This window comes from Heptranchias perlo, unplaced genomic scaffold, assembly GCF_035084215.1.
Source record: "Heptranchias perlo isolate sHepPer1 unplaced genomic scaffold, sHepPer1.hap1 HAP1_SCAFFOLD_143, whole genome shotgun sequence".
Lineage (NCBI taxonomy): Eukaryota > Metazoa > Chordata > Chondrichthyes > Hexanchiformes > Hexanchidae > Heptranchias > Heptranchias perlo.
This window is the reverse complement of record NW_027138678.1, coordinates 969,019-981,459: the sequence shown is the minus strand read 5'-3', so window position 1 is coordinate 981,459 and position 12,441 is coordinate 969,019. Positions and strand designations below refer to the sequence as shown.

General features: G+C 44.3%; 1 protein-coding gene across 1 annotated transcript in view; it reads left to right on the top strand.

Moving 5' to 3' along the window:
- LOC137308892 (Fc receptor-like protein 5) overlaps positions 1-12,441 on the top strand; it is a 45,130-nt gene that overhangs the window by 18,964 nt on the left and 13,725 nt on the right. The window contains exon 7 of the mRNA XM_067977326.1: positions 525-830. Within this exon, the coding sequence (XP_067833427.1) occupies positions 525-830 (306 nt within the window). The remainder of the gene's footprint in view (positions 1-524; positions 831-12,441) is intronic.

The following is a 12,441-nucleotide window of genomic DNA, read 5'->3' as shown; positions in this document are numbered from 1 at the left end:
CGTCTAACTCAGATCCCTGTTCCCGCTTTTTCCCCATATCCCTTGATCCCTTTTGCATTAAGAAATATATCTATCTCCTCCTTGAGTACATCTAATGACTTGGCCTCCACTGCCTTCTGTGGTGGAGAATTCCACAGGTTCACCACCCTCTGAGTGAAGAAATTTCTCCTCATCTCGGTTCTAAATGGCAGACCCCCTATCCTGAGACTGTGACCCCTGGTTCTGGACCCCCCAGCCATCGGGAACATCCTCCCTGCATCTAGTCTGTCCAGTCCTGTTAGAATTTTGTATGTTTCGATGAGATCCCCTCTCATTCTTCTAAACTCTAGTGAATACAGGCCGAGTCGACCCAATCTCTCCTCATACCTAAGTGTATATAACATACAGAATTGTCCAAGGTAAAAAAAATGTTGCACTTTTGTTGTCCTGATGACTGTTTTCGATAATTCATTTTCTGTTAAAAACATTAGTATTCTCTTTAGCCCTTGAAATGCAGTTACTTATTGATTACATTTTCTCCCCAGTGCCAGTGACCTGCCCATCTCTCAGGTCAGATTCGAATAGTACTTTGGTTGCTATTGGAGACAATGTGACACTCACGTGCAAGTCACAGAGAGGCACGCCACCAATACATTACCTGTTCTATCGTGGCCACCGTCTCCTCGCCAACATCACAGTCCTTGACTCCAGAACGGGGGATCTCACCTTCGCCGTGCAGTCCGAGGGGGAGGGCGGCAATTACTCCTGTGGCGCCGCCAATGGGATCGCTGATGTAACCAACTGCAGCGAGACGGTGACACTCACTGTAGCAGGTGTCGAAGATGTGGCAGGTGCTCATTAGTCGAAGCCAATGAGTTCTTTATTGTGAAGTGTGGGATCACAGCCTGTTAACCGGTTGGGTGGAAATCTGCCATGGATTGGGCGCCAGTTATGCGGCCACCCAATATTCAGTTCTCATTGCTAACCGTTTCTCACTTCCGCTCAACACGAATATCTGTTCCCTAAATCGGCTCGGCAGGTGGTTTACATTAATGATTTGGACTTAAATATAGGGGGCATGATTAAGAAATTTGCAGATGATACAAAAATTGGCCGTGTGGTTGATAGTGAGGAAGACAGCTGTAGTCTGCACGGAGTATAAGGAATCAATTAAATGAACTGCAGGTTCAAATTCAAATTGGAGTGTATGACATGATAGCTATTACTGAGACATGGCTGCAGGATGGTCAGGATTGGGAACTCAATATACTGGGTTATAAGGTCTACAGGAGAGATAGGGAAAATGGAAGAGGAGGAGAAGTAGCCTTAATGATTAGAGATGAAATCATTTCAATGATAAAGGAGGATATAACGAGAGGTAAGCAGCCAACAGAGACCTTATGGGTTGAATTGAGAAATGGGAAAGGATCTAAGACTATCGTGGGAATTGTGTATAGGACCCCTGGCAGCAGCTCTGAAGTGCTAGATTGCATAAATGCAGAGATCAGACAAGCGTGTAAGAAAGGCATAGAGGTATTAATGGGGGACTTTAACCTTCACATAGATTGGGAAAAGAAGACTTGCAAATGTCAGAAAGGTAGTGAATTTCTTGAATGTGTCCGGGATAGTTTTCTACAGCAGTATGTCCTGGAAGCAACAAGGGGGCAAGCCATACTAGATTTAGTAATGAGTAATGAACCAGATTTAGTTAACGGCTTAACTGTGCGTGAACATCTATCCAATAGTGATCATAACATGATCGAGTTCAATGTAGTGTTTGAAAGGGAAAAAAGTGAGTCAGCTGCTAAGATTCCAGACTTGGGTAAGGCCGACTTCAATAAGATGAGATAGAGACTGTCCACAGTGAACTGGGCAAATCTGTTAATGGGTAAAACGACTGATGATCAGTGGGAAATATTTAAAGGAACATTTAACGTGATACCGAATCGGTTTATACCCCTGAGGGGCAAGAACTCGACTTGCCAAAAAAAACAGCCATGGACAACTAAAGAGGTAAGGGACAGTATAAGACATAAGGAAAGGGTATACAAAAAGGCAAAAAATGGCACAGATCCTGGCGAATGGGAAAGATACAAAGATCAACAAAGGGTCACAAAACAGATAGTACGAGCTACAAAAAGAGAGTATGAAAAACCAATACAAAGAACTTTTATAGTTACATTAGAAAAAAGAGGGTGGTCAGGAGCAGTGTTGGCCCCTTAAAAACTGAAAGTGGGGATATTGTCATTGACAATGGGGAAATGGCGGACATGTTGAATAATTATTTTGTGTCAGTATTTACAGTAGAAAAAGAGGATAGCATGCCGGAAATCCCAAGAAAACTAATATTGAATCGGGGACAGGGACTCGATAAAATTAACATAAGTAAAGCAACAGTAATGAAGAAAATAATAGCACTAAAGAGTGACAAATCCGCAGGACCATATGGTTACCATCCCAGGGTTTTAAAGGAAGCAGGTGAGCAAATTGCAGATGCACTAACTATAATCTTTCAAAGTTCTCTAGATTCAGGAACTGTCCCTCTAGATTGGAAAATTGCACATGTCACTCCGCTTTTTAAGAAAGGAGAGAGAGGAAAACCACGGAATTATAGACCAGTTAGCCTAACGTCTGTTGTGGGGAAAATGCTGGAGTCTACAATTAAGGATAGGATAACTGAACACCTCGAGAATTTTCAGTTAATCAGAGAGAGCCAGCATGGATTTGTGAAAGGTAGGTCGTGCCTGACAAACCTGTTTGAATTTTTTGAAGAGGTGACTAAAGTAGTGGACAGGGGAATGTCAGTGGATGTTATTTATATGGACTTCCAGAAGGCATTTGATAAGGTCCCACATAAGAGACTGTTAGCTAAGATAGAAGCCCACGGAATCGAGGGAAAGTACGGACTTGATTAGGAAGTTGGCTGAGCAAAAGGCGACAGAGAGTAGGGATAATGGGTAGGTACTCACATTGGCAGAATGTTACGAGTGGAGTCCCACAGGGATCTGTCTTGGAGCCTCAATTATTCACAATATTTATTAACGACTTAGATGAAGGCAGAGAAAGTCTCATATTTAAGTTTGCCGATGACACAAAGATTGGTGGCATTGTAAGCAGTGTAGATGAAAACATAAAATTACAAAGCGATATTGATAGGTTAGGTGAATGGGCAAAACTGTGGCAAAATGGAATTCAATGTAAACAAATGTGAGGTCATCCACTTTGGATCAAAAAAGGATAGAACAGGGTACTTTCTAAATGGTAAAAAGTTAAAAGCATTGGATGTCCAAAGGGACTTAGGGGTTCAGGTACATAGATCATTGATGTGTCATGAACAGGTGCAGAAAATAATGAAGAAGGCTAAAGGAATGATAGCCTTTATATCTAGAGGACTAGAGTACAAGGGGGCAGAAGTTATGCTGTAGCTATACAAAACCCTGGTTAGACCGCACCTGGAGTACTGTGAGCAGTTCTGGGCACCGCACCTTCGGAAGGACATATTGGCCAGGAGGGAGTGCAGCGTAGGTTTACTGGAATGATACTCGGACTTCAAGGCTTAAGTTACGCGTATAGCTTACACAAATTGGGGTTGTATTGTCTGGAGTTTCGAAAGTTAAGGGGTGATCTGTTAGTATTTTACAAGATATTAAGGGGAATGGATAAGGTGGATAGAGAGAAACTATTTCCGCTGGTTGGGGATTCTAGGAATAGGGGGCACAGTCTAAAAATTAGAGCCAGACCTTTCAGGAGCGAGATTAGAAGACATTTCTACACACTAAGGGTGGTAGAAGTTTGGAACTCTCTTCTAGCTCAATTGGTAAATTTAAATCTGAGATAGATAGCTTTTTGGCAACCAAAGGTATTAAGGGATATGGGCCAAAGGCAGGTATATGGAGTTAGATCACAGATCAGCTATGATCTTATCACATGGCGCAGCAGGCACGAGGGGCTGAATGGCCTACTCATGTTCCTATGTTCCTATACCAATGGACTGGTGAGGTGGGCAGAAAAGTGGCAAATGGAATTCAATCCGGAGAAATGTGAGGTAATGTATTTGGGGATTGCAAACAAGACAAGGGAATAAACAATCAATGGGAGGAAACTGAGAGGTGCAGAGGAAGTGAGGTACCTTGGAGTGCATGTCCACAGATCCCTGAATGTAGCAGGACAGGTAGATAAGGTGGTTAAGAAAGCACATAGAATACTTTCCTTTATTAGCCGAGGCATAGAATATAAGAGCAGGGAGGTTACGCTGGAACTGTATAAAACACTGGTTGGGCCACAGCAGAGTACTGTTTACAGTTCTGGTCATCAGATTACAGGAAAGATGTGATTGCACTAGAGAGGGTACAGATGAGGTTTATGAGGATGTAGCCAGGACTGGACAATTTTAGTTATGAGGAAAGATTGTTGTTTTCTTTGGAACAGAGGAGGTTGAGCGGAGATTTAATTGAGCTGCATAAAATTATGAGGGACCTGGATAGAGTGGATAGGGAGTACCTATTTCCCTTAGCAGATGGGTCAGTGACCAGGGGGCATAGATTGAAAGGAATTGGTAGAAAGATTAGAGGGGAGCTGAGTAAATATTTTTTCACCAAGTGTGTGGTGGGTGTCTGGAACTCACTGCCTGAAAGGGTGTTGGAGGCAGAAACCCTCATCACATTTAAAAAACACTTGGATATGCACGAAGTGCCGTAACCTACATGGCTACGGACCAAGAGCTGGAAAGTGGGACTAGGCTGGCACAGACGCGATGGGCCGAATGGCCTCCTTCTGTGCCGATAAAAATCTACGATTCTATGAAACACAAGCCAAGTTATAATGAATTCTACACCTTTGTCATCGATCTCATATATAAAACCTACTTTTATGGGAGAGAGTTCCACCCTTCTACCAGGAAAAGTGTTTCTTAACTTCTCTTCTGAATGGCCTTGTTCTGATTTTAAGGTTATGTCTTCTTGTCCCAAAGAGAAAACGTTTCTCTCTATCTACCCTATCACTTCCTTTCGAAATCTTAAAAACCTGAATCAAATCACCCCTTAACCTTTTATATTTCAGGGAATACAAACCTAGTTTATGTAATCTCTCCTCATAATCTAACCCTTGAAGCCCTGGTAACATTCTGGTGAATCTGCGCTGCACTCCTCCCGATCCAATATATCCTTTCTAAGGTGCGGTGCCCGGAACTGTAAACAGTACTCCAGATGTGGTCTAACCAGGGCTTTGTGCAGAAGTAGCAAAACTTCTGCCCCTTTATGTTCTGGCCCTCTATAAAGGCTAACATTCCATTAGCCTTTTTGGTTTTTGTATTTGACTACTGCATTTTAGTGATCTGTGTACATGGACCCCTAAATCTCTTTGGACCGCCACTGTTCCTAGCGTTTCACCATTTAAAAAACGCTCTGACCTGTCCTTTTTTGGTTTTAAATGGATGACTTCACACTTAACTACATTGAAATCCATCTCCGACAGTTTTGCCCACTCACTAAATCTATCAATGTCTCTTTGTAATTTTATGTTCCCGTCTACACTACTTACTATGCTACCAATCTTTGTGTCATTGGAAAACTTGGATATAGGTCTCGCTATTGTGTTATCTAAGTTATTAATAAGTATAATGAGTAGTTGAGGCCCCAGCACAGATCCTTGTGGGACACCACTAGTCACTTCCTTCCATTCCATGCCCATTATCCCCACTCTCTGTCTTCTACCGCCTAACCAATCTCCTAACCAGGTCAATAATTTGCCTTAAATCCCATGTGCTTTAATTTTAGCCAACAGTCTCTTATGTGGAACCTTATCGAATACTTTCCGGAGGTCCATATAAACTTCATACGTAGACATTCCCCTGTCTACCACTTTAGTTACTTCCTCGAAAAATTCAATTAGGTTCATTAGACATGACCTGCCCGTTACAAATCCATGTTGGGTCTCTCTAATCAGCTCAAATTTATATAAATGCTCAGTCACTCTTTCCTTAATTATAGATTCCAATAACTTCCCCAAAACAGATGTTAGACTAACAGGTCGATAATTTCTTGGTTTCTCTCGCTCATCTTTCTTAAATAATGGAGTTACATTTGCAATTTTCCAATCTAAATCTAACAAGAGGGACAAGAGAGCTTGGGAAGATTATGGTTAAAGCATCTGCAATTTCCTCACCTGCTTCCTTTAAAACCCTCGGGTGGAAACCATCAGGTCCTGGGGATTTGTCTGTCTTTAGTGCCATTATCTTTTTCCAATACTGTTTTGTTGCTTACGTTAACTTCAGTGAGTTCCAGTCCTAGAGTCATTATTCGTTTCCCTGGAAAGTCAGATATATTATCATCTTCCTCTAATGTGAAGACTGACACAAAATAATTATTCAACAAGTCTGCCATTTCCTTAGTTTGATTTGTAATATTACCCTCATCTGTTTTCAAAGGGTTCACATTACTCTTGACTGCCTTTTCTTTTCTAATATAATTGTAAAAACTTTTTGTGATAATATTGATATCCCTTCCAAGTTTCATCTCGTATTCCTTTTATGCAGCTCTTACTATCTTTTTTGTTTTCCTTTGCTGTTCTTTACAGCTCTCAATTCCCTGGATCTATACTATTCGTTGCTCTTTTCTTTAGTTTTATGTTATCTCTCACCTCTTTTGTCGACCGTGGCTGTTTTATTTGGTGAGTAGAACTCTAACCCCTTTCGGGGTATAAACTGGTCCTGTATTAAGCTAAATTATTTTCTGAACACCTCCCACTGTTCATCTGTAGTTTTAGCTGATAACAAATCTGACCAGTTTGCTGTCGTCAGTCTCTGTCCCAGCCTGTTAAATTTAGCCTTACCAAAATCTAGAAACTTAGTAACTGTGTTAAGTTTCTCCTTTTCAAAGCTAACATTGCATTCGATCATTTTATGATCGCTGTTAGATAAAATTCCCTTACTGTTAGTTTGTTAACTAAGTCTGGCTCATTACTCATCACTAAATCTAGTATGGCCTGCCCTCTTGTTGGTTCTAGAACATATTGCTCCAGAAAGGTATCTTGAATACACTCAAGAAATTCACTCCCTTTTTGGCTTGAGCTAATCTTCTCTTCCCAATCTAAATGAAAATTAAAGTCGTCCATTAACACAACACCGCTGCAGTCCGTGTGGTGACGATTCTCCCACAGTGCTGTTAGGAAGGGAGTTCCAGGATTTTGACCCAGCGACAATGAAGGAACGGCGATATATTTCCAAGTCGGGATGGTGTGTGACTTGGAGGGGAACGTGCAGGTGGTGTTGTTCCCATGCGCCTGCTGCCCTTGTCCTTCTAGGTGGTAGAGGTCGCGGGTTTGGGAGGTGCTGTCGAAGAAGCCTTGGCGAGTTGCTGCAGTGCATCCTGTGGATGGTGCACACTGCAGCCACAGTGCACCGGTGGTGAAGGGAGTGAATGTTTAGGGTGGTGGATGGGGTGCCAATCAAGCGGGCTGCTTTATCTTGGATGGTGTCGAGCTTCTTGACTGTTGTTGGAGCTGCACTCATCCAGGCAAGTGGAGAGTATTCCATCACACTCCTGACTTGTGCCTTGTAGATTATAGCATTCATATTTCAGAGCCCCTTTTTAAAGTCTTACATTCTGACCTTAACATGTATAATACTTTCATTTTACTTTATCATTTACGGGTAAATGACAACATTTAGGGCAGCTTAGGTAGTCCAGAAGTAGACTCGGTTAAACATAGTCCATTCTGCTCAGGACAAGCGAAAGGAGCTGAGCGGCACCATACTGAGTCGCCGCCACTGGTGGGATTGAGCAATTACAACATGACAAGTTTATTTGGACAATTTTCATTACAACTGTGGATATAGAAATATGTGGTGCAAAAAAACTGATTCAAAAATGTGACAGGAATTAAGATTTTTTTTATTCATTCATGGGATGTGGGCGTCGCTGGCGAGGCCAGCATGTATTGCCCATCCCTAATTGCCCTTGAGAAGGTGGTGGTGAGCAGCCTTCTTGAACCGCTGCAGTCCGTGTGGTGAAGGTTCTCCCACAGTGCTGTTAGGAAGGGAGCTCCAGGACTTTGACCCAGTGACGATGAAGGAACGGCCGATATATTTCCAAGTCGGGATGGTGTGTGACTTCGAGGGGAACGTGCAGGTGGTGTTGTTCCCATGTGCCTGCTGCCCTTGTCCTTCTAGGTGGGAGAGTTTGCGGATTTGGGAGGTGCTGTCGAAGAAGCCTTGGCGAGTTGCTGCAGTGCATCCTGTGGATGGTACACACTGCAGTCACAATGCGCCAGTGGTGAAGGGAGTGAATGTTTAGGGTGGTGGATGGGGTGCCAATCAAGCGGGATGCTTTGTCCTGGATGGTGTCGAGCTTCTTGAGTGTTGTTGGAGCTGCACTCATCCAGGCAAGTGGAGAGTATTCCATCACACTCCTGATTTGTGCCTTGTAGATTGTGGAAAGGCTTTGGGGAGTCAGGAGGTGAGTCACTCGCCACAGAATACCCAGCCTCTGACCTGCTCTTGTAACCACAGTATTTATGTTTCTGGTCCAGTTAAGTTTCTGGTCAATAGTGACTCCCAGGATGTTGATGGTGGGGGATTCGGCGATGGTAATGCCGTTGAATGTCAAGTGGAGGTGGTTAGACTCTCTCTTGTTGGAGATGGTCGTTATCTGGCACTCGTCGTATGTCTGAGGCCTGTGGAAATACATGATTTCTAGATTTTGCTGCCCTTTGTGCTTTGAAAACTTCGTATATACTTTTATTGACCATTACAGGAAAAACATTGGCCGCTAAATTGGTCCGTGTAGAGCCCGTTGCTTCGGCACGACATGGCCTCTCTGACATCCAAGATGGCGTCTTGGATGCGCACGCACGTTTCCAGCGTGACTTGCGCCAGACGCCCTCTTGGTATAGGAGTTAGCGGAGGCGCAGATAACGAAAGCAGGAATCATGTAAAATAGGGACAAAATGGCTTCTATCAGTGTACAACGCTGATTTAAAGTGATAGACACCATTTTGGGACTTAACGCTCAACTCAAGGCACAGTCTTTACCCCGACCATCTGAACGTGTCTTAGAGTGCCTGAAGGACCCCCCACCCCGCCGCATCAGCGCTATTTAAAGGGACCATGTCGGTTTTACAGGTTATTGGCTGGATTATTGCCTCAGGCTGCCAAGACATTTGTAACTGTTTTTGAAGGTCTCCTAGACTTGAATACTAGGATACGGGGACATAAACTAACATTTAGAGCCAGGACGTGCAGGATTGAAGTTAAGAAATGCTTCTACACGCAAAGGGTGGCAGACGTTTGGAACGCTGTTCTGCAGACGGTGGTTAATGCTATCTCACTTGTGAATGTTAAATCTGAGACTGATAGATTTCTGTGAACCAAGGGTATTCGGGGACATGGGGCTAAGGTGGGAATATGGAGTTAGGTCACAGGTCCACCCTGATCTCAATGAATGTCGGAACAGGCTCAATGGGCTAAATGCCACTGCCACTTGCTGCCTCCTGATATGCGCCACCTTCTCCTGCAAGGAGGAGGGACGTGTGTCTGAGTGATGTGCTTGTCATAGTTGAATAGTTGCCAGCTTGTGTGGCCTTTGAGTTGTGAGTGGGAACTTCTTTCTGCAGTGCATCCATGTTCATGATGCTATGCGCCTGACACTGACTTTGTTCCCCGCTGCCTCCCACAGCCTTTTGGTAATATGTCTTGCCCCACGGATATAGGATGTCCGTTCTTCCGTCCACCTCTTGCACCAAGGTCTCTAGTGCATCAGCAGAGAATCTTGGTGCATGCACTCTCGCAGGCCTGGTACCAACTCAGATCGGAAGATTGGTGAGGCCCAGCTTGCAGATTGGAGGATATGGGATTTAGTGGTGCACAACCTGTATTCAATGTTTTAACATAACTCATCAGTATGTAAACATAGAGATGGGACCTGCATCTGTGTTTTACATGTGCGATGTCTGATCAGCAAATAACAGGCACCAGCTACCTTTAAGAGATTTTTAAGAAACATCCTCCCTTTAAGAGATTGTGCTCCCCTGGTGGTGGAAAGTGCGAATTGCATTGATTCCACTTGCAAGGCGTGGAATGGAACGCTGATTGCAGGTGAGTCCTGGGGCCAGCCTAAACTCGCTTCCTGCCTGAGCAGAGGTCATTGGGCGCGGGGTAATAGCGCATTCCTGCCCGAAAACGGCCCTTAGCCAATGTTTCTCCGTTTGTCTTTCTTACAACTATTGGCAAGGATTGAACATATTCTCAGATTCATTGCCAAGTATTAACACAACGGTGCCACTGCTACTACTAGCATTACTGCTATCCGATTCATCCGTGGCTCGGCAGTAGTGCACTCCGCTCTGAGTTAGATTGGTTGTGGGTTCCAATCCCACGCCAGGAACTTGAGCACTAAATCTAGGCTGATCGTTCCAGTACAGTACTGAATGAGTTTTGCACTGTCGGAGGTGCACTCTTTCGGATGAGACGCTCAATTGAGGATGCATCTGCCCTTTCAGTTGAATGTGAAAGAACCCATAGTATGATTTGGAGGGTGATTAAGAGAGCTATTCGCCGGTGTCTGGGTCAGCATCACGTAAAAAAAAATCGGATTATTATCTAATTGCTGTTTGTGAATGCCCCGTGTTTCCTATATTACAACATTGACTACACTTCAAAAGTACGTCATTGGCTGTAAAGAGTTTTGGGGCGTCCTGAGGTGGTAAAAGGCGCGATACACATGCTAGTTCTTTCTTCGCCTACGATTACTCATGATACATCTACTAACACTGCTGCCATTACAACTACCGCTAATAATACATTACATTGGAGACTGTGGAAATATCGCAAGACTCTTAATGAGGCGGTGGAATTAAGGGAATCAGTGACGCCATTGGCAGCTTCCAGCTCTGACACCTGGCCTTCGAATTGAATCTGAAAGATTCGTGGGGGAAAAATTGGATAGGGCCTGTTTTTTGGGCGGGCAGTAGCATGATCTGCTATTACCCCACGCCAAATGGTCCCTGCGCAGGCAGGACGAAATTTTTGTAAGGCCTGAGGACTTAGCTGCAATCTGCGTTGGAAATCAGCGTTGAACGGGGAATCTATGCAATTCGCAATTTCCACCAGCAGGGGAAGCTCCAATCTCTTAAAAGCAGGCTGTCTGTTGGAAATCTCTTAAAGATAGCTGGTACCTGTTATTTGCTGAATATAACAGCCTGCTTTCTGCACGAACTCTGAACAGAAATCAGACGTTGCACACGTAAAGCACAGCTGCAGGTCCCATCTCCATGTTTACATACTGATGAGTTATGTTAAAACATTGAATAAAGGTTGTGCACCACTAAATCCCACATCCTCCAATCTGCACTCCTGACCTCACCAGTCTGCCGATCTGAGACTCTGTGCACCAAGGTTCTCTGTTGATGCACCAGATGCTTTGGTGCAAGAGTTGGGCAGAAGGAGGAACACCCTATATCCGCGGGGATGGGGTGGGGTGCGGTTGGGGGCAAGAGGCCCTCCAGACATGCACCCAAAAGGTAGTGGGAGGCAGTAGGGGATGAAGTCAATGCCAGGCGCACAGCATCACGAACATGGATGCAGAACAGGAAGAAATTCAATGCTTTGACACGAGTGGTCAAGATGAGCGAGGTCAACTGTCAAGTGGTGTCTCCTACCAACTACACCAACAGCCGCATCCATTGCTCCATGCGCTACAACCCCCATCACCCACATACAACAAACTCTTTCCATCAGTGCTCAACCCTCCCACCCTTACACATTACCACCGTTGCAAGCCACCCACCCTCAACTCACAGGCCACACACACTAGCAGCTATTCAACCATGATAGGCACATCACCCGGACACACGTCCCGCTTTCTTGCAGGAGAGGCTGGAACATATCAGGAGGCAGCAAGTGGTGGTGGCATTTTTCTCCTCGAGCCTGTTCCACCATTTATTCAAATCAGGGTGGACCTGAGACCTAACTCCATATACCCGCCTTAGCCCCATATCCCTTAATACCCTTGGTTCACAGAAATCTATTAATCTCAGATTTCGAATTCTCAATTGAGCTAGCATTAACTGCCGTTTGCAGAAGACCGTTCCAAACTTCTCCCACCCTTTGCGCGTAGAAGCATTTCCTAATTTCATTCCTGCACACCCTGGCTCTAAATGTTAGTCTAGGATTCAAGTGTAGGAGACCTCCAAGAACAGTTACAAATGTTTCGGCAGCCAGAAGAAATAATCCAACCACTAACCTGTAAATCCTGTATGATCCCTTTAAATAGCGCTGGTGGGGGGTCCTCCAGGCACTCTAAAACACGTTCAGATGTTCAGGGTTAAGACTGCATTGAGTTGAGCGTTAGGTCCCAAAATAGTGTCTATCACTTTAAATCAGCGTTGCACACTGATTGAAGCCATTTTCTCCCTACTTTACATGGTTCCAGCGTTCATTATCTGCACCTACGCTAATTCCTATACCAA